General features: G+C 44.1%; 1 protein-coding gene across 11 annotated transcripts in view; it reads right to left on the reverse strand.

Annotated features, from left to right (window-relative positions):
* Positions 1 to 23,186, reverse strand: part of EP400 (E1A binding protein p400) — a 109,773-nt gene that overhangs the window by 76,438 nt on the left and 10,149 nt on the right. For 4 of the 11 annotated variants that reach the window (XM_047762190.1, XM_047762184.1, XM_047762182.1 and 1 more), the window contains 6 exons: positions 19,324 to 20,668; positions 17,712 to 17,822; positions 5,861 to 5,951; positions 4,346 to 4,453; positions 3,470 to 3,855; positions 1,170 to 1,463 (listed from right to left, as the gene is read on the reverse strand). In XM_047762190.1, coding sequence (XP_047618146.1) covers positions 1,170 to 1,463; positions 3,470 to 3,855; positions 4,346 to 4,453; positions 5,861 to 5,951; positions 17,712 to 17,822; positions 19,324 to 20,634 — 2,301 coding nt within the window. In that variant the 5' untranslated portion in view covers positions 20,635 to 20,668. The remainder of the gene's footprint in view (positions 1 to 1,169; positions 1,464 to 3,469; positions 3,856 to 4,345; positions 4,454 to 5,860; positions 5,952 to 17,711; positions 17,823 to 19,323; positions 20,669 to 23,186) is intronic. The other 7 variants (XM_047762193.1, XM_047762186.1, XM_047762188.1 and 4 more) reach the window with 5 other exon arrangements.

Here is a 23,186-nt window from a genome sequence, read left to right on the forward strand (position 1 = left end):
TCCCAGACCAACATTCACAGCAGAGCACTCAGAGGAGGCAACACAAGCCTGGAATCTGCATCAACACCATTGAGAAGGGAAGACATCAAACAAGGCTGGCCACGCACTGACCACCGTGTTACAACAGGTGATAGGGAACGCTGGGTTTATGACACCCTACCTATTTTATGTTTAATTCCCCTAACAAAGATGAACAAAATAGCTGCTTACTTAGTCACCCAACAAACAGTCAGCACTAAGTGCAGGCTGAGACCTGTGCTGGCCTGAGTGGGCTCTGAGCTGTCAGCCTGCACCACACACCTGCCCCCCTCCTTCCCCGCTGTGGCTGCAGTAAGAGCAGCCCCAGTGCTGGAATCAGCCCAGAAAAGACATTCCGCACACAAGTCTACTCCCAGCAGAACAGGTCAAGCCTCGTGGTTTTAACCTTCTTCTTTCTGGCCATGCCAGCATGGGCAAGTTCCCAGGGCCAGGGATCTAACCTGAGCCACAGCAGTGATAATGCTGAATCTTTAACCCACTGCGCCACAACTCCACCTGGTTTTAATCTTGGTTTCTACTGATCACAAGCCACATTCAATCATCCTTACTATCATGTGCTCAGGATTTTTTTTGGTTTTGGTTTGGTTTTGTCTTTTTAGGGCCGCATCCTTGGCAAATGGAAGTTCCCAGGTGAGGTGTCAAATTGGAGCTGCAGCTGCTTGTCTACACCACAGCCACAGCAATGCCAGATCCTTAACCCACTGAGCAAGGCCAGGTATCAAACCCACATTCTCATGGATACTAGTTGGATTTGTTACCACTAAGCCACAAAGGGAACTCCAGGCGTTCTCCAGGGGAATCCAACTAGTATCCATGAGGATGTAGGTTCAATCCCTGGCCTCGCTCAGTGGGTCAGGGATCTGGCATTGCCGTGAGCTCTGGTGTAGGTCCCACGTTGCTGTTGCTGTTGCTATTGCTGTGGCGTAGGCCGGCAGCTACAGCTCCGATTCAACCCCTAGCCTGGAAACTTCCACAGGCTGCAGGTAAGGCCCTAAAACAAACAAACAAACAAACAAACAAACAGAAAAACCTATTACCCCCTTAGAAATTAAAATCAAATGCATTTTACAAGTCGGGACATACCACATAATCTTCTCGAGAACTTAAAAAAAATTTTTAAGTGCACTTACCAGTGCTATTTGTTCTGCCAGCTTATCCTGAGAACTGTCCTGGGGTGGGGCAGTATTCTGAGCCGGGCTCTGTGGTTTTGGCAGTGCCGACACAGCCGCCCCCGGGGAGCGGGAGGTGACTGGAGACAGTGACTTGGTGGTGGCCAAGGAGGGTCTGTTCACTGGGGAGGCCCGTGCCGGTGAAGGTCCCGGGCCTGAGCCACTCGCAGGAGCAATGGATGAGGTAGAAGAGGACGGCGGGGGCCGAGGACAGGGCTGGGCGGAGTCCGCAGGTGGTCTCGATGATGCCACCGTCTAGCAGGGAGAGACAGGACCTCAGTGCTGCTCCCTGAATCCAATGGCCAGAGATACCAAGTGCCCCCCGACCCCTTGGCAATGCAGGCCAACAAATGAACCCCATCCGCAAACCACAGACACACACAAACTAACCCAGTCCACAGAAAATAAGAAGCCCTGTGTGTCCACAAAACCACGTTAAGAACTCACTATAAACGGTACTTTCTCATATGTCATGTAAGCTTTTCTTTCTTTGCTTTTTTCCAGCTTTTTCTTTTTTTCAAATAATTTTTTAGAATTTTCAGTTACATAAGCTTCCTCTTAATTGAAAAATACCAAATACTCACCTTGTACCTTTTCTCTGAAGGGCAAATACAAGCCCTGTGTGACCCTCTGCGGGTCACGTAAGGTCAGAGAGTCTCCTCTGCACCGACCCAAGAGCAAAGCTTGTGAACACCCCCCACACAACCCCTAAGGAGATGAAGTCAAATGCACACAGGAAGGGTATTGGAAAAGTGGAGGTGTGAGCACAGGGAAGCTGAGGCACTGCCACCACTGATCGGGCTGAGCAGAGACGCAAGACGCATCTGTAAAGTGGAGAGTACAGCACAGCTGAGGACGTGCATCTCACGGCCTGGCTTCTGTCTCTACAGCCAAGGAAGCTTCCTCCACCCCAGGGGTCGGTAAAATGTGGGCAGCCACACACTTTCAGAAAGTTCTACCAGCCACAGCCACTCCTCTGTGGGCTCTGGGGCTGCTTTCACCTTCAATGGGAGAGCTGAGTGACTCAACGGAAAGCTCACAGCCTGCAAAGCCTCCAAGGCTGTTATGCTCCCTCTGTGTGACCCTTACACAAGTATGCTGGCTCCACCCAATCTGGAAAGACAGGAATGCCACACCCCACAGCTCACACTGTCAACGAAGGCAGGAAACAACCCAAGAGAAACATCAGTGCTGCTTAAAGTCAGTACCAGGCTCAAGACAGTGCTCACAACAGCACGATGCATAGCCATGAACACCTTAGGCGAGCGAGGCTCAGAGTCCCAGGAGGCAGGAGCACTCCTTCTTAAGGTAGAGGTACACAGAGCTGTACAAAAGGCCCCAGAACCAACCCCTGCAACACTGGCTGTTTGATCTTGCCAAGTTATTTGGTCCCTCTGGCCTCCATCTTTTCATAGCTAATGGGGTAATAAAGATTCTACCACTTCGGCTGCCAGGGAGAGGGACTGAAATAATTCTCAGGGACGTGCCTGTCACGGCACCTTACACCTGGCAGGAAGTGCATGAAAGGTACATGTCTATTCCACTGTCACAGAAGAGAACACTTCTCCAATCACCAGAAGACCTTGAACTCAAAGTCTAGCTATGAAATCTCCCTGTTAAGAGGGAGAGGGGAAGTTAAGGAGAGGTTTTCCTAAGCGGCTGACCACAAGATGAGCCTCTGAAAACACTGCCTCCCACCCTTCGGTGCCCCAGACCCAAGCTTCAGGGATGCTTGACTCATTATGGATGCACTACTTGATAGGGACCCACACAGTTTACTGTACACATTACAAAAAGGCATCTGGGTGAAGTTACTTAGTGGAGGAGGAGGGGCCCTGTAAACACAGGAAATGTCTAGCGGGCCTGGGGAGTAATGCCTCGCCCACGTTTGCACAGCCAAGTGTCCAGAGAGGAGAGGACACCCATGGAAGGAGCCTGGTGGAAAGTCAGGAGCTGGAGCAAGCCCCGCCACCCTCCCAGCCTTGTTCCCATGACCTCGCATAACTAGGCACGTCAGGTGGGACAAGGGACATGGTGTCCTGTACTGAGAGCAGCAATAAGAATTCTGTCGCTTTCTGACATTTTAATAACAATAATAACTACGATGACAGAGCTAAATGAAATTCTGTTGCAACCACTGAATTAATGAAGTCTTCCTCAGTAGGAGATTAAACTACAGGGACTATAAGTTATTAAATAGTGCATGTCCTGTCACACAAACACCCACTCCTGGCTAAGGGCTCAGCAGGTGCCCAGAGTACCTGCGACTGAGCTGAGAGCGGTGGGGCCTGCATCTGTGCCTTCCCAGGCATTGGGACGTGGAGGGCCGGCGGCGTGGGCTGTGGAGGAGGAGCAGGGAGCTGGCTGGGTGGGGGCGCGGGGACGGGGGCATTCGGCTGCTGCGTCTTCACCGGGATCTGGAGCTGGGGCTGTGGCTCTACCATCTGAGGCTGCTGGGAGAACTGCAGCGCCGGCGGCAGGGGCACGGTGGGGAGGCCGGCTGGGGGCAGCCTGCCGGGGAGCTGTGGCGGAGGCGTGTGCAAGCTGGCGGCATTCTGCACCGGAGGCCCCGTGGAGGGGTCATACTGCTGCTGGCTTTGCTTCTGTCCCGCGAGCTGAGCAGCCTGAGGGGCGGGAGGCATTCCTCCTGCAAAAGAGGAGAGACCCCCCCGGCACTGACTCTGGGGCTCCAAGCTGTCATAGACCCCCTCACTTAGAACACCACACACTCAAACAGGAAATTTAACTGGTGGCAAATTTGTATTAGATCTAATGTTATAAATGAGCACACAAAAAAGAAGGAAAGGCGCCTGGCCTTTGCAAGTTAGCACCAAGCAGAACAGGCATTGAATAACTGCAGGGTCCCTACCACAGCAGCAGTGAGAAAAAACACAGGCATGAAAACTGGAGAGAGGGTGAGGACAGTGGGACGTGTGGCTCCACTAACGTGGCAAGAACTGGTCTCTGGTGGTTTCTTCACACCGTGTTAAGTGGGACTCAGAGGAACATCCCAACTGTGGAGACCACCTGGAATCTGCTACTGGACTACACATGTTTTGGTCTGCTGTTGCTTCTCAAGCCCTCTCTGCACTCCCTCTTTCTGAGCTAGGAGAGCTGGTTCTGGTGCTGGGTCTTACCTTGAACTGTCGGCATTAACTGCTGAAGAGGAACTCCTGTATTCACCCCTGGGTGCTGGAAAACTACCCCTTGGTGACCCACTTCAAGTCGAGGTCTCTTAGACTGCTCTAGAATAATTTTCAGAAAAGGTGCAGTTTGATGTAAAAATAAAACCACAAAAGTAGTAGAAAAAACACGTGTGTTTTCTTTTATCATCTTTGAACAGAGAGGCCTTTCTATGCATGCACCAAAATGTAGAAGCCATAAAAGATAAAGTTGATAAATATAATTTCTTTCTGTTAAAAATTTGTAAATAAAAGAAAAAGCATCATAAAAAGGCAAAGAACAAGCGACAACCTAGGAGACAATACTTGCAACATACACAACGGGCAAAAGACTTATTCAACATTCAGAAAGCTCTTACAAATTAATATGAAAAGGATCAACATCCAGACAGACAAAATGGGCAAAGAACATAAACAGCTAGCAGAGGGACACATTCACAAATGGTTAAAAACATGAAGAGATACTGTCACCTTATCAAAACTAAAGAAATCCACATCAAAACAAAAGATTTAATTTTTTACCCATTGGATCAACAAAAATTAAAAGGTTAATCATACTTAAATAAATCACCAAAATTTAAGAAAACAAAAAATTGTGAATAGGAGTGAAAACTGGCCCTATCCTTTTGGAGGGTAATTTAGCATCATCCATACTTAACTATGTATACACTTTGATCTAGCAATTTCTTTCCTAGGAGCTCTTTTAACTATATGGACAAACATGTAGAAAAAAATAATGAAACTAAATGTTCAATCCTGTTGATTATAACAGTAAAAAGGTGATACTAACAAATGAACGCTAGCACAGGTCTGGTGAATAAAGAAGGAAGTACCCATGCAATGGAATATTTTGCAGCCATCAAGAAGAATGACGCCCATGGCTGGCAAAGACGGCGTGTTCGGCTGATACAGAACAGTGTATATGGGATCACATCTGACTTTTTTCAGAATGACACATCTATAACAATGCCTGTGTGTGGACAAAAGAATGCCTGTGAAAACAAACAAACACAGCTACCTCTGTGGCTAGGGAGTGGGGAAGTAACACCAAATCAGGAGTAGACTTAAATTACACCTTTCTGAACTGTTAGAATCTTTTATACAAATGAGTATTAAGTTGCCATGGAGAAAAAAATTCAGTTTGAAAAATGAATGACAACTTGAAAAGGCAGGTGGTTTTACACTTAATCATGTCATGAGGACTAAAGAGCCCACGATGCCCACAGAAAATCAAAGTGGAATAGGCATATTCCACTAACAAACTTCTAACCTCAGTACACATAAACATTCACGTAAATATTTTGTTTAGCTGATTAGCACCAAAATAAAATTTAATTTTCAAAGTAGAAACTCACCACAACTAAGTTCTTTAGGGGCCGTGCTTTAGAAACACGTGCCTACTACATTGGAACTCCCAAACTAAGGCCCTAGCTGGCTCCTGAGGGACCTGAGCTGTGACCTGTGACATACCTGCCGGGGGTCCCGCCTGCTGCCTCTTAAAGGGGTCCGTTTCTACTGTACTTCCAGCCCCTGCCACCAGGGTCCCTGCAAGGGCTTGCTGCTGAAAAAAAAGAAAAAAGAAAAACTAAGATTTTGGTAATTTAAGTGCATTACAAGAATGAATATAAACTAAAGCTAGCATAATTATCCCAAAACTGACTTCACTGCTTTTTAAGAAGAGAAATGTTTATCTACCCAATATAGTATAACAAATAAATTTCTAACTTACCTCTGGAGGATTAAAAAGGACTTGCACTCTGGCTTTAAATGGAATTTCAGATCAATGCAAATCTAGAGTCCTTTAGAAACGAGCTGGCTTTGCAAAGAATGGCAGCAGAAGCTACTGCAGGAAACATTAGTTTCAGATCTAGGACTACAGCCCAGTCACCCTGATCAGTCACACTGCCTATCATCACTCATCCCACCCAAAACACAAAAACTGAATGATAAGAAAGGCGGAAATTGCTTCCTAATGGAAAATGACACTTAAAACTCTAATTAACAATCTAACCTCAAAATGGTATTTTTGCACTTAGCACCCCACTTGATATATAACTATGTGAAATATATACAGGTTATTTAAAATGTTTAAATGAAAGCTACTGGCACAGACAGAAACTAGCTGGGTCTGGGTGCCCTACACCTCTGACATCTCTGCACTACCCCTGCAGGGACACTGAATGCTAAGAATGACATTTAACAACTGCCAGCTACTAATTTTTTTAAAATAATTCAATTATATCCACTCTACCTAGAGAGCATTTTAAATGCAAAAGTTACAGATGTCTAAACAAAGTAACTGCCTGTGAGAGCAGCTGTTGACCCTTGCAGCCCCAGGAACAGACAGTACACCCCCAGTACCAGCCATGCTTCGGGTTACTGCCTCACATGGGGAAGGCCTCAGAAAAATTAAAAGGCAAAGTAAGCACCCCCACCCCCACTCCCCTTTACATTTGACAAAGATGGGGGGAGGAGGGAAGAGAGGGAGGGAGAAATGGACAAAGAGAGAGGGAGGGAAGGAAGAGGAAAGAAAAGGATGATTTGAAAAACAAACTATATGAATTGTGGTTTTATCTTGGGACAAATACAATCAATTTACAATTTGTGTGTGTGTGTGTGTGCACTTTCCTAAATTTTCCAAATGTTTCACAATGAACATGTATTACTTTCATAATTAAAAAAAGGGTTGTTGGGAGTTCCCGTCGTGGCTCGGTGGTTAATGAATCCGACTAGGAACCATGAGGTTGCGGGTTCGATCCCTGGCCTTGCTCAGTGGTCAAGGATCTGGCGCTGCCGTGAGCTGTGGTGTAGGTCACAGACATGGCTCAGATCTGGCGTTGCTGTGGCTGTGGCGTAGGCTGGTGGCTACAGCTCCAATTTGACCTCTAGCCTAGGAACCTCCATATGCTGTGGGTGCGGCCCTAAAAAGACAAAAAAAAAAAAAAAAGGTTGTTGGTTTTTTTAAATTAAAAAAAAAATGATACAGGGTGCTGTGTCCAGTAATAGCCAAGTACCTACTGCTGGACCAAACACATATCAGATAAACACAGACTCCAGATGAAAATATAAAAAATATGAGAAGGATGGGACTAGATACTTGCAAGAAGGGAGTGGGAACTAGGGGAGATTTCTGGTTTCATGGCATTTGGTACAAGGGCTGGCTCCAGTCTCAGACTCTGAGACAGAGGACCTCACTGGCTTAAAGACCACTAGGACCAAGAGCAGGAGACCACAGCAGGAGATGGTGAAGAGGGGAGGCCTCGAGCACGCTCCTTAACCTCTGGCTGCCTCCTAAACCTCACACATGCTTAGCCTCCTGGCTCAGGCCAGCACTGCCACACTGAGATCTCAGGGGATGGGATTTCCATCCAATCACATTAACTAAATGTGAACACACACCCATCAATACTCTTCAGAAGGCTGTAACAGAGCTCTGAGTCTCTAAAGCCTACCATTCAGGATACCCAAAAGCCAATTTGGAATGACTCTAAAACACAGAGAGATAGGAGCCATACTCAGAACACCAATGAACACCAACCCCAAGACACCCCCCATACTGGGATGAGCAGCAGGGATTTGACCTCGGTGTTGATAAGTATGCCCAAGGACATAAAAGCATACTGTAATGAAGGACAACAGGACATCCTGACAGAAAAAAAGAGAGACTATTAAAAAAAGGTAACCAATCTGAAAAAGAATCCATATATACATGTATGTGTAACTGAATCACGTTGCTGTATGCCTGAAATACTGCAAATCAATTATACTTCAACAAAAAAAAAATAAAATGAAAAAGAACCAAATGGAGATTCTAGAACTAAAAAATAAAGTATCTGAAATTTAAAAATTCATTGCATAGATTGAGCCGCAGAGAGGGGATGCAGAGGTCCATGAACTGAAAACAGATTCTTGAGAGAAGAACAAGAGGAAGACTGAACTTCAAGACCCACCACGGGGCTCAGACATCAGGACAGCACCTCACTGCCTAAGGATGGACGGCAGATAAGAACGGAGCCCAGAGAGACTCAGCAGTTCCTACAGACTCCCAAGCAACCTAAAGAAAATATAAGGTCCTTTCAACCAAAGGATGCTAGAAGACTGGATATCCATGGGAAAAAAAAAAACTGATAAATGGGACTTCATTAAAACAGCATCACTATGTCATCAAAAATACTGACAGGAAAGGAGAACTTCTCTCTTCCTAACTCCTGATTGCCATTGACTCTTGGTTTCCAGAACGATTTTTAGTTTTATCTTCTTTTCTTGAGTTATTTATTTTATTATTATTATTATTATTTGCTTTTTAGGGCTGCACATGCAGCATATATGGAAGTTGCCAGGCTAGAGGTGGAACTGGAGCTGCAGCAACCGGCCTATGCCACAGCCACAGCAACACCAGATCAGAGCCACATCTGCGACCTACACCACACAGCTCATGGCAATGGCGGATCCACTGAGCGAGACCAGGGATGGAACTTGAATCCTCATGGATGCTAGTCAGATTTGTTAACTGCTAAGCCACAAAGGGAACTCCATTCTCGAATATTTTAATGGGAAAGATACTGCTATCTTTAAAATGCAAATTTGACTTTCATTAGCAATCACGTACTAGAACTCTTGAAAACAATAAGAAAGAAAGAAAAATTCTCAGAGAAAAGAGATATCCTTAATGGGAATTGAATGTTTGGTGCCCATTTTAAGAAAGACAACACTGAAACAGACTTTTCCATATAAGACAATGTAATTTATCAGGAGCTGAGAAACTACACCAAGAAAAAGAAGAGTTGTAAATCAACTATACTTCAATTAAAGATTTTTTAAAAATAAAAAAAAACACTTATGGTGGGGGGAATAATAGTTGAAGGAACTGGGGAATGTTTGCTATCAAAAAGAGGAGCAGACTTACGTTCCTCTGGAGAAAGAAATTGAGACCAAAAGCTGTAGATGGTGGTTACCAAGGGGTAAACGTCTATCCAATTTAAACAAACAAATGTAAACTAAATGGAACTGTGGTGTCTACAAGGCTGGGTGCCTAGGTACTGAAAGGGGAGGACACGGTCAATGAGATGACCTTCTTGAGTACCTCCAAGGGTATTACTAGTAAGTGGACAGGACTTTGGACTCGATGACCAGTGGTCTCTCAATTCAAGATTCCAAAAGAAGTCTCCCCAAGATTAATCTTGGGTAGGATGAGAGGAAAACACAAACAAAAAAATCACTCATACTTTCTTTTTACAAGCATGCCTATTAAACCAAGTTAAGCCTCCACTTCATACCTATAAACTTAATACACATATGTAAAAATAAAAAAAAAATCAATACTTGAGGTAGGGTTACAGAACTATAATTATTCATTTCCTTTAACACTACAATCTCTGAAAAATCAATCTCCAATTAGGGTGTTTTTAAGATCTAAATTGTAATAAAAACTACTCTGTACCCAATAACTGCAATCTGGAATAACGTCTCAAAACCTTGTTTTGAAGCAGACAGAAATAAATATGTGCTCACACTGAGAACCCTGGTTTTACTTCTAGAGTTTAATTTGCAACAGAGTAGTTTATTATAAAAATTATATAATTGGCTGCAAATAACAAAATTCACCCTGATAATATGCCTTAAACTCTTTTTATTTATTTATTTTTTTGGCTTTTTGCCTTTTTCTGGGGCCGCTCCCACGGCATATGGAGGTTCCCAGGCTAAAGGTCTAATCGGAGCTGTAGCTGCCAGTCTATACCACAGCCACAGCAACACGGGATCCAAGTCGCATCTGCAACCCACACTACAGCTCACAGCAATGCCGGATCCTCAACCCACTGGGCAAGGCCAGAGATAGAACCTGTAGCCTCATGGTTCCTAGTCGGATTCGTTAACCACTGAGCTATGATGGGAACTCCTTAAACTCTTTTTAGAATGTTTATCAGTGCTAACAAGGAGATAAAACTGGGACCACTTATATATTTCCAGCAGCACCTGTAGCTAAAACAAAGTAACAAGCACTATAATAACACTCAAGACTATGGATTCGCTAATGCTGCTCATAAGAATTTTTTCTAAACAAAATAGATATAACCTAAAATTAGAAAAACGGTTTAATGAATTATAGTTCCTCAAAATGATGGACTATCAGAAGCTACTAAAATAAGAATTACTGAAATTGAATACAATATAAAGAGTATTTGTTCAGGAGTTCCCGTCGTGGCGCAGTGGTTAACGAATCCGACTAGGAACCATGAGGTTGCGGGTTCGGTCCCTGCCCTTGCTCAGTGGGTTAACAATCCGGCGTTGCCGTGAGCTCTGGTGTAGGTTGCAGACGCGGCTCGGATTCCGCATTGCTGTGGCTCTGGCGCAGGCCAGTGGCTACAGCTCCGATTCAACCCCTAGCCTGGGAACCTCCATATGCCGTGGGAGCGGCCCAAGAAATAGTAATAACAACAACAACAACAACAACAATAACAACAACAAAAGACAAAAAAAAAAAAAGAGTATTTGTTCAATGAAATAACAAAAAAATGTAAATACACTGTGTCAACCTGTATATATATATAATACATAAAAAATTTCTGTATCAGGATGATGGAGTTATGGATGATTATTCATTTTCTTTAACAGAAAAATCACTGAAAGATACTATCTACTTAGAATGGTTCTTTTTATAAGAAAATATGTGAATGTATGTGTGTATGTATATTATTTTATGCACAATACCTCTGAACTCAATACTACCTCAAAATCTTTGGAAGCAGACAAATTAATATATGTAATACAAAGAATTCTGAATTTATTTCTACGATCAATATAAAAATTCTACAACTGACTTTAAATAATAAAACTCATACTGAGGATTTTTTTTTTCCAAGAAAAACAAAGGATGTGTTTTCCAACTCTTTCCTGACAGACTCTCCATTTTCTTGTCTCCTTAGAGAGTCACTAGTATTAACTCAAAGATCTATAATTCAGAATGGAGACACTTCGGTTTTCCTCTTTTAGTCTCTTAGATATTTGTTATAGAATTTTAAAAGCATAGTAAAATTAATCATAGAATTTAAACAGTGGGATATGGGTATTGACTATACACTGTTCAACTTCTGTTTGAAATTTTTCATAATAAAATACTGAGAGGAGTTTCCCTTGCGGCTCAGCAGGTTACGAACACAACTAGTATCCATAAGGATATGGGTTTGCTCCCTGGCCTCACTGAGTGGGTTAAAAGATCGAGTATTGCCATGAGCTGTGGTGTAGGTCACAGATGAGGCTTGGACCCGGTATTGCTATGGCTGTGGTGTAGGCTGGAAGCTACAGCTCCAATTTGACGCCTAGCCTGGGAACTTCCATATGCCGTAGATATAGCCCTAAAATAAAGTAAAATAAATAAAATAAAATCCTGAGAAGTAGAAAAACTTTTTAAGTTTAAAAAGTAACAGCAAAGCAAACACCCATTTACTCATCACAAGGCTTAGGAATAATCTGCTGCATATGCCCTGAAAACCCTGAGCACCGTGAAGGCATCCTCACCGATTGAACTGTATGAACATCTTCCCCTGGAGCCATCACCTAGGCTGTGTGTTTAGTTCTGCCTCCCAGTGAACCTGAACTGAAGGAATGCTGCACCTGTGCTCTCCCATGACCCCTTCAGTTCCACAGGGCTCCATTGAGACCCAACAGCACTGACGCATGTTGTGACTGGTTCACTCATTCTCACTACCGATTACTCTTAGCAGCATTCCTCTGTATGAATGGGCATGACCCATGGATCTGTTCTGCTGCTGGTGGACGTCTTGCTTCTCTCTAGTTTGGGGCTATTACAAACAAGGCTGCGAGGAACATTTCTGGATGTGTTTCCTGGCACACATATGGAAGTATCTTTAGAGCATGTCGGGGTGGGGGGGGGACGACAAAGGGCTTAGCTAGGCTCACTTTTGCCAGATCATGGGAAATGTTTCCATGCTACACTCCCACTGAAAGTGGATGAGAATCTACTTTTACAGATTCTGTCCAATTTAATTTTTTGCAATCTAGTGAGTGTGATAGTAAATCAGAGGGTTTAATCTGTGTCACTGTGAGATTGGACACTGAAGTTTATAGGCACTCCTTGCTTTCCACTGTCCCAGCGTTCTTATCCAAATATTTATCAGTGTGGCCTATAAATGCACTGATGTATTACATTTCTCTAAGCATTAATGGGAAAGATGTCCACTAATAAATTTTCTGACAATTTCCAATTTAGGAAATCATATCTTCAATTGTATCAAATTTATTACAAGGAGCACCATGAATTATTCCCTACCAAAAGGAACCAGGCTCCTTGGAGAAAGGACCAATTCCTGGGCCAAACCAAGTAACATGCAAAATAAATTTTAAACATTTTGTGCCAAGAGGTAAGGAAGTGCTCAGGGTGACAGGGATGTGTCAAAAGTATACTAGAGCCAGCTTGAAAGGGGTCTAGTTGGTCAAATTATAGATAATCGGCACATTAAAATAAAGTCATGGTAGAATAAACAGTAAAACAATGGGGCAGGGGGCTGAGCAGTGGATGACTGGCAGAAGCACAAGAAGACCTGATGGAACCGGACTTTTTCTTTTTTTTAATCTTTTTAGGACTGCACCCTCGGCAAATGGAAGCTCCCAGGCTAGGAGTCGAATTGGAGATGCCACTGCAAGCCTACACCACAGCCACAGCACCAGACTTGAGCTACATCTGCAACCTACACAGCAGCTCGAGGAAACATCAGATCTTTTAACCCACTGAAGGGGCCAGGGATTGAACCCGCATCCTCATGGATACTAATCAGGTTTGTTACCACTGAAGCCACAATGGGAACTCTGGAAGTGTATGGGTTATAGGAGTACTTATCAAACTCAACAAACTCTAACACTTAAAATCTGTGTGTTTTCTGCTTATAAGTTATACTGTAATATAATTTACCTTTTTTACAGACCCCCCCCCAAAAAATTACATGATCACGTGACTAGATGCAAAAACAGCATTTGAAAAAAATTCAACATCCATTCATGATAAAGACTAGGAATAAAGGCATTTCCTTAACCTGCCTGATAAAGGACATCTACCAAATCTATAGCTAAATCACAGTTAATGGTGAAAGAGTAAACGTTTTCTCCCTAAGACCTAAAACAAGTTAACAATGTTTGTTCTCACTATTATTCAGCTCACAGTGGAAGTCCATGCCAATGCAATAAGGCAAGAAAAAGAAAAGACATATAAATCTGGCTTTCTTTGCAGACATGGTTCTCCAGGTAGGAAACCTTAAGAAATCTATACATAAAAAAAAACCTCCTATAACTGAGTTTAGCAAGGTTGCCTAATCAACTGTACTCCCATATACTTGAAAAAAATTTTTTAATTCAATTAACATCTGGAGTTCCCACTGCAGCACAGTGGAAACGAATCGACTAGAAACCATGAGGTTGCGGATTTGATCCCTGGCCTCACTCAGTGGGTTAGGGATCCAGCATTGCCGTGAGCTGTAGTGTAGGCTGGCAGCTGCAGCTCCGATTTGACCCCTAGTCTGGGAACCTCCATTTGCTGTGGGTGCAGACCTAAAAAGCAAAAAATAAATAAATAAATTCAAGTAACATCTATAGTACCACAGAAAAATTGGACTATTTGGATATAAGCCCAACAAAGTATGTACAAAATTTGCATGCTGAACACTACAAAATATTGATGAAAGAAATCAAAGAAGACAAAAATAAATGAAGAAATATACATATTCCTGGACTAGAAGACTCAACATCATCAAGATATTACTCTACCCCAAATAGGTTCACAGAGTTAAGGCAATCCCAGTCAAAATCCTAGCATGATGTTCTACAGATACTGACATTTTGATTCTAAAATGTGTATGTAAAGTGAAAGAAACCAGAATGACAGAAACAATTTTGAAAAAGAACAAAGCTGAAGAACCCACATTAACTGATTTCAGGACTTACTGCAAGGCTACAGTAATAGACAGTGTAGCATAGCAAAAAAAATAGACACGTAGGTCAATTCAGGAGAAGAGAGCCTACCAACAGACCCATAAAGATAGGACTATCTGATTTTTGCAAAGATGCAAAAAAGTCAATTTGCAGATTCAAGACAGTTTTTTTAAGAAATGGTGCTCAACTAACTGCTATTGACATGCAAAGAAATTAATTTCTACTTATGCTTGCATGTTATGCAAACCTTCAAAGTGGATCACAGACCTAAATGCAAAACAAAAACTATACAATTCTTGGGAGTTCCCATTGTGGCACAGTGGAAATGAATCCGACTAGCATCCATGAGAGTGCGGGTTTGATCCCTGGCCTCGCTCAGTAGGTTAAGGATCCAGCATTGCCATAAGCTGTGGTGTAAGTTGCAGATGCAGCTTGGATCTTGGGTTGCTGTGACTGTCACATAGGCCAGTAGCTGTAGCTCCAATTCAACTCCTAGACTGGGAATTTCTACATGCTGTACCTGTGGCCCTAAAAGGCAAAACAAACAAGCAAAAACCAAAAAACAAAACAAAACTATACAATTCTAGAACAAAACATAAGAGGAAATTTTTGTGACCTTGAGTTGAGCAAAGGATTCTCAAATATATATGTCAAAAGCACAATCCATAAATGAAAAAAAAAAGATAAAATAGACGACATCTAAATTCAAAACTATTGCTTTGTGCTTAAAAAAAAAAAAAAAAGAAGTTCCCATTATGGCCCAGTGTAAACAAATCTGACTAGTAACCATGAGGTTTTGGGTTCAATTCCCGGCCTTGTTCACTGGGTTAGATCTGTCGTTGCCTTGAGCTGTGGTGTATGTCGAAGATGTGGCTCAGATCCTGTATTGCTGTGGCTGCAGCATAGGCCAGCAACTGTAGCTCTGATGTGACCCCTAGCCTGGGAATTTCCACATGCCAATGTTGTGGCCCTAAAAAGCAAAAAAAAAAAAAAAAAAAAAAAAAAAAAACAAAAAAAAACAGTATAAAAGGAAAAAAAGATAAGCCACAAAATGAGAGAAAAATATCTGCAAATTCCTATCTGACAAACTTATATCCAAATTATATAGGAATTCTCAAATCCAACAATAAAGCAAATGACCAAATGAAAAAAACTGGGGGAAAGAAATGAACAGATACTTCACCAAAGATGATATACAAATGGCAAAGGAACACATGAAAAGATGTTCAACATCATTAGTCTTCAGAGATACACAAATTGGAACCACTGCATACATATCAGAATAACTACAAGAGAAAATTGACAAGAACAAGTAGTGGGGAGGATGCAGAACAACAGGAGGGAATGCGAAATGGTGGAAAAGTTTGGCAATTTCATATAAAACTGAACACATACTTATTAACGACCCAGCAATCTGTCTCCAAGATATGTCAAAAACTGGAAATAAACCAACATCCTGCAAAGGGTGAATGGACAAACAAACTAGGGAATATTCATATGGTGGAATACCACTCAGCAAAAAAAAGAAACAATTGGTATATTCAACAATGTGGATGACTCTCAAAGGCATTATGCCAACTGAAAGAAGCCAGAATGAAAAGGCAGCATACTATACTGTATGATTCCATTTCTATTTTATTCTGGAAAGGGCAAAAATCATAGAGATGGAGAACAAAGGTTAAGGGAGGGAGAGAGTTTGACAACAGAGATGTAGCATGAGGAACATTTTAGGGGGGCAGGTGACAAAACCCTGTTTCTTGTGTGGGGGTGGTTACACAACTCTATGCATTTGACAGATCTCACAGACTATAAACCAAAACTGAATTTTTACTGAATTAAATAAACAAACAAGTTTAAATAAACAAATACTGTTAATGATATTATAACCCACTGATTAAAATAAGAACCCACCTTTGATTATATGAACAGAAGAAAAAAGAAAGCTCATCAAACAGAATGTCAACTTATGAATGTAGAATGAATGATGGAGTTAGAAAATCCACTTTGCAGTACTGAATGTGACAACTAACTCTGGAAAGACTCATCCATAGATGATGGAACTAGTGGCCCATATCAAAGAACATTTTACAAAGTAACTGGCCTGCACTTCTCATAAACATGAAGGTCATGAAAGAGTGAGGAGCTGGGCCCAGATTAAAGAAGACCAGAGAGGCATGACAACTCAACACAGTGTGTGACCCCAGACCAGGGGAAAACAACTACAAAGGACATCACCGGAGTTGTTCTCTTACGGCCCGGTTGGTTAAGGACCCAGTGTTGTCCCTGCAATAGCTCAGGTCAGTGCTATGACATGGGTTCAATCCCTGGCCCAGGAACTTCCACATGCTGCAGGTGTGGCAAAAAAAAAAAAAAAAAAAGACATCACTGGAGCAAGAGACAAAATTTGCATGTGAGCTTTGGCTTAGTCATAGTAAAAATTATCATAAAATTTCAGGGATTGTCATACTGTGGTTAGGTCAGATAACACTCTTACCTGATACTATGTGCTGACATACTTAGGGATACAAATGCATGATAGGCTGTTTGCAATTTACTCTCACACAGTTCAGGGGGAAATACATATGTGTGTACATATAAGAGAGAGAGAATGAAAATAATGCAAACGGGGCAAAAAGTTAACAACTGGTGAATTTGGGTCAAGGATGTAGGGGGAGTTCTTTGTACAGTTATTGTAACTTTCGCATAGATCTAAAATTATGTCAAAATTAAAAAAGTTTAAAAAACATATAACCACAGATTAAACTGCTTTTAGAACCCAGCACAAGCTATTCCAAAATGACTAGAACTTGACCTGTACTTTTAGGTTCCTGGCATTTATTAATGCGACACTAAGTGATCTGATTTTCAATAAATTAAAAATAATCAGTTTGCATCCAATTAACATCCACTGAGAAGCCGAAGGTCCTGATACTTCAGAGGTGCGTTTCACTTCAGTGTTTCTTCTAGCTACAGAAAATATCAAGTTATCATCTGTTTAATCTTTTCCTGTTGTTCTGTTTTGCACTGTTCTCAAAAATACAGATAGAAGACACAAGAAAGAACCAACATTTAAAACACAGCACACAAGGAACCCTGAGCACACATTCAACAGGACTGTAAGTATTAGATGACATGCATGCTGAAGCTACTACTGCGTTACAGGTCAATACACACAAAAAATAATGCATTAAGATCTGTGTTGTCATTTACTCATGCAATTTAGTTTTATAATTTTATATGCAGGAAGACTTTTTTACTTTTTTAAAATAAGGAATGGGCTCTGGAAAAAATGCTAAAGAGCAAATAGTAAATTGAAGGTTAAAATATCTGGATGAAGGAAAAGTTTCGGATGAGACTACATTTTAGAACCATCGAAAAGTACCTGAAATGGTTGCTGCTGGGATGAAAAAGCAGCAGAAACATTTGCAGGAAGCTGGGTTGCTATAGCAACAGGAGTACCAGTCTGCCCATCCTTTCCTGTCACAACCTTTACCTGAGAGGAAATATTTTGAGAAAAAAAGGCAACATAATTTTTAAGACTGCTCAAAATTTTGTTAGAATTTTACTGCTGATAGCTCACTGATGTCTGATGTTTAAAAATGGAATGTTTTTGCATCAAATCCTGCAAAAGGACACTGAACTGATTTACGACAGATCCACAATGTAATACTCTTTAACTCAACTGCAAATCTTGCAGAAACTCCAATTTAAGTCACAAGTGCAATATCCTTAGATTCTGCAACTTCAAACTTTAAAAATGGGAATGGCAGACAGTCTTCAGGTAGCAAAGGCCTAACAACTTCATGGGCAGTTTGCACGACAGGCTACAACCTGGGCTTCTACGTGTAGGTCAGAATGGCAATGACAGATTAAAGGGGACTGAATCTGCAGACAACATTGGTGTACAAACATAAAAAGAACTGATTTTCACTACTTTATGGCAAGAGAGGTGAAATCCTCAAAAAAAAAAATCAGATAAACCTTTTAGAAAATAAAAATGGTTCATCCTGGAAAGGGTGTTAAAGAAAACACCAAATGGCAAAGCCACACATAGTAAATATCAATGAGGAGATGAGCAAAGAGACCAGCTTTTGTTCACCAAAGGCTGATTTCTTTGCAGAAGAGCTGACAAAGATTTACAGTATTTTAGCTATATCAAAAAACAAGGTAAGCTCCACCAACACAGTGTACGGAACACAACACAAAGGAACAAATACAGTGAGTCACAGTGCACCTCACTGCCACCCTATCTGATCAGCTTCCTTTTTACAAAGTACAAATAAAAGGATCTTAGGAATCACTAGGTATGGAGAAATCTCAGTAGGGGGTTTATTAAGCACCCATTCCAGGCACCCAAAAATTTCACTATCTAAAGAGTCTACATTGAGTAGGTATCTGCAAAAGTGTGAGTTGAATATATCATCTCAAATCTAAAACTATTATCTGAAGATTGAAAAAAAATTCAGTTTTTTGCCATAATAACCATATTTACAAATCTATCCAGTGACCTATAATTATGTCTCATATAAATAACAAGTAGTGGTTCAAATTCCTTCTTTAAAAATGACGTTCCCAATGTTTTTAATGGGTGGGCCTACATAAGTAAAATGTGAAACCTGGGGAACAGCAGAAAGGCGTCCACGCCTTTGGTTTCTGCAGCCCTTCAGGGTCGGCCAATCCCCACACATCCAGCAGAGGCATAGGGAAGGGACAGCTAGGCCTCACCAGGTTAGTTTCCCCAACTAGATAAGCACCCCTGTTCTAAATGAAGCAGCATTACTCACAGCACCACTCTGCACCATGCTCCCACCAGAGCAGCTCCTCCCCTCCATGAAGGAGAAAGCAGACCCACTTTCGCTTCTATTCCAGGATCAAATTCTTAGGAAACTGCATCTTAGAACCACCCCAGGCTTACAAGTTATTTTTTCTTTACGGTTGCCTAGACTCAAATCCACATAGCACGGCCCGCTATTTATTAAACTGTTGCTTCTCACCTCATCATTGATAACCTCAGACTTCTCTTCCTCCTCCTCCTCCTCCTCCTCTTCCTCAAGGTCCAAATCATTCTGCCTAAGATAAGCTTGTAACGGGGCATAATGTTTCTTCTTAAAAGCTAGGAAATCCATCATGTTCCCTTGAAGGTGTTGCAAGAAGAACAGTTCGATCAAATACTCCTTGAAGGCCTCCTTCAGCGCCTCCATCTCTCTGTAGTGATAGTCCAGGCACTGTTTCCGCATCTGAGCCAGCTCCTGGGAGGCTGGGGGGATCTCCTCCAACTTCCTGGGAGCCTTTCTCACCCCCGCACTCCCCGCAGACGTGAGAGGAAGGCTGGACAGACCAGGGGGCACTGCAGTCCTAGAAGGGCTGTTGGGGGGCGGTGGGGACGTTATCCCAAATGCTGAAGCCCCCCCGACACCGACCCCGACTCCAGGGAGCAGAGGTCTGGTCAGCGGTGGTCCCTGCAGCACCTGCTGCTGCTGGATCAGCTGCCCCTGGATGATGCTGCTGATCTGGGGCGGCAGGCTTGTTGTGGTGATGTGGCCGGGGCTGGACAGGGGCTGCAGCCCGGCCCCGCCTGCAGGGCTCTGAGGTCCCAGGTGGTGGACGGTGCCCCCAGACTGTGCGTGGGGCTGTGAGAGTCTCCGTTCTCGAACGGCAATGGGAGCCCCCGTGTGCTGCAGCTGAACCTGGCCCCCCTGGGCCATCTGTGCCAGGCCCGAGCCCTCCTGGAACACAAAGTGGCTGCCACTGGACGGGCTCAGGCTGATCTGCCTCACCAGCACACTAGCGTCCACAAAGCCGCCAGTGGGACTGCTACTGCAGAGGCCCAGGCCGGGGCCGGGGGCGCCCGCCCGCACGCTCTGTAGACCTGGCCCTGGCCCAGGACTGGGCTGGGTGGGGCTCTGAGTCTGCACCTGTTGGGACAGCGGCGAGGTGACCTGGATGTACGACGGAGACCCATGCTCAAACCGCCTCTGCTGAGCGCTGAACTGAAAGCCTGGAGATGTGGGGCTGGGGAGCGGCAGAGGGGCCAGCGTGATCTGAGGGTTTCCTCCCACCACAGGCCCCACATTCTGAAGGGCAATGTTCACGTTCTGCCCAGCCACGGGACTCCGGCTCATCAGCTGCTGAACTGGGTAACCAGGGGACTGGGGTGCCGATGGGCTGGCCGATGGCGCGAAGGGCGTGGCGGGGGACTGGGGTGGGTTTGGGTGGGCCGGCTGCTCTTCTCCTTCGCTGCTGGCAAAGGCCCTGGACCTCTGCAGTTGGTGCTGGACATTCTGAGGGCCGCTGCCATGGTGCATTATCGCCCTCCTTTTTATCCAACTTAATGTTCTCCTGAAAAATCAAAGTTAAATCAAGTTACTTAAAGGCAAACATAAGCATGTGATCTCCCCTTAGCAGCACTGGACAGATGCTCTGAAGGATGTTCCCACTGGCATCTGATACAAACGACTGTCTTACTCTCACCGAGCCATGTACAAGGTGGCACCAGAGACCATCTCTTTCAGCATACAAGAGGGACTGGGCCCAGGTCACCGCCATGCCCAGGGCCAGGAAACAGCCTGGCAGGAACCGGGGGTGGGGGTGGGGGTCCCAACCAGGTAACTACCAACCACTTGCTCAAGGCCAGCAGGATCTGAACTTGGCGCTGGCATGTTTCCTCCCAGAAGGCCTTCCCTAACCCAGCGGCGCTCCTCCATTCTCCTGCACGCAGCAGGGCTGTCTGCCTGTCTCTCCCAGGGGAGGGACAGCGCCCAGAAGGCAGAGAGTGACTCCTTCCAAATGCAGGTGCTCAGGCATGGCCCTCGAGCCACAATCACTCCATCACCACATCAGAACCCCCACAGCCCTCACAAGGCAGCATTTCTCATAAACATCTGTGCCCCATCCACTGCCGACATGCCCCTGTCCACCAAGAGTGAACTTGTGGAGCCTGCACCCCATGTCAGACACTAGGTTCCCTGGGGGAGGGGGCTCCCCTCCAGTACCTTCTCAGGAACACCTGGAGGGGAACTCCAAGAAGAAAGTCTCACAGCGAGAGAACAGGGTGGCCAGGACTCAGGTTCTCGCTCTGGGGAGTCCCTGTGAGGGGTCTGCAAACTCTCTGGGAGCCAAGACAGGGCTTAAAAGGGGCTCATAGCCCCAACACTGCTTAGTGTGAAGGACTAGAGAAAGTGCTAGGAGAACAAAGGGGCGCTGAGGAAGGTGGGCTTTCAATACAGGAGAAAGCAGAGGATGGAACCAAAGGGGATGGTTCTTGGGGTGGCGGAGAGACAGCTCAGTCACACAGGCTAGAGCCCCAGTGTCTGCAGGAGATGAGCCCCACCAGGGCTCAGACAGCCACAGCCAGTCTGCTCCCCACTGTGGGAAGAAGACACAGAATGAAGAAGACACAGAAGTACCCTCCTACCATTTGAAATTCTCCAATCTTGGAGTTCCCCTGTGGCTCAGTGGGTCAGGGATCTGGTGTTGTCACCATGGCAACTTGGGTTGCTGCTGGGGTGAGGGTTCGATCCCTGGCCCAGGGAACTTCCACATGCCACAGGCAGGGCCAAAAAATTTGTTTCATAAAAGATAAATAAATAAATAGGAGTTCCTGTCGTGGCTCAGTGGTTAACGAATCCGACTAGGAACCATGAGGTTGCGGGTTCGATTCCTGGCCTTGCTCAGTGGGTTAAGGATCCGGCATTGCCGTGACCTGTGCTAGAAGTTGCAGACATGGCTCAGATCCCACACTGCTATGGCTCTGGCATAGGCTGGCGACTACAGCTCCGATTTGACCCCTAGCCGGGAACCTGTGGCCCAAGAAATGGCAAAAAGACAAAATAAATAAATAAAATTCTCCAGTCTTAACTGACACAGTTCATTCCCCATTTAAACCAAAAATTACAAAACTTAAAAAATGGAAATACACATTTGTATGAATGCTCACAGAGCATCAGGATGCTGTCTTAAATACACATACATATGAAATCCAAAGCTACAGATCTTGGGAGTTCCCATTGTGGCACAGCAGAAAGGAACCGGTCTAGTATCCATTAGGACTCAGGTTTGATCCCTGGCCTTGCTCAAGGATCCAGCGTTGCCATGAGCTGTGGTGTAGGTCACAGACTAGGCTCAGATCCTGGGTGGCTGTGGCTATGGCTATGGCGTAGGCCGGCCGCTGTAACTCCGATTTGACCCCAAGCCCGGGAACTTCCGCATGCTGAGGGTGAAGCCCTAAAAAACAAACAAACAAAAAACCACACACAAAAAAAGCTACAGATCTCATGGGTGCACAAGAAAAGGCTGAGGAAACATAAAAATCAGTGCATATTTAACCTATCCAAAGAAGGTACTTTCTGTTCTGAACACTATCTCTGAAGAAGCTGTAACAGGAGTTCCCTGTGCTGTGGCACAACAGGATCGGCAGCATTGATGGAGGGCCAGGACGCAGGCTCAATCCCTGGCCTGGGGACTCCAAATGCTGCAGTGTGGCCAAAAAAAAAAAAAAAACCAAAACAAAAAACAAAAAGAAGCTGCAGCAAACAGATCTAAATGGGAAATCAGGACCACAGGGAAGACAACTTTAATTATCACCCAAAGAACCCACGACCACCCTCACCCCCCAGCAGAGAGCGCAGCAGAGTGGGTGGGAACTGTGCGTTGAGGGGCAAAGCATGGGAAAGGGGACTCTGAGGCATGATGCTTACTGCTTTCAAAATGAGCTCTTGCTCCTGACCATTTTTTTTTTTTTAGTGCTGCACCTGCAGCATATGGAGGTTCTCAGGCTAGGGGTCAAATCAGAGCTACGGCTGCTGGTCTACACCACAGCCACAGCAACATCAGATCTGAGCTGTAACCTACATCACAG

This window comes from Phacochoerus africanus, chromosome 15 (genome assembly GCF_016906955.1).
Source record: "Phacochoerus africanus isolate WHEZ1 chromosome 15, ROS_Pafr_v1, whole genome shotgun sequence".
NCBI classification, from domain to species: domain Eukaryota; kingdom Metazoa; phylum Chordata; class Mammalia; order Artiodactyla; family Suidae; genus Phacochoerus; species Phacochoerus africanus.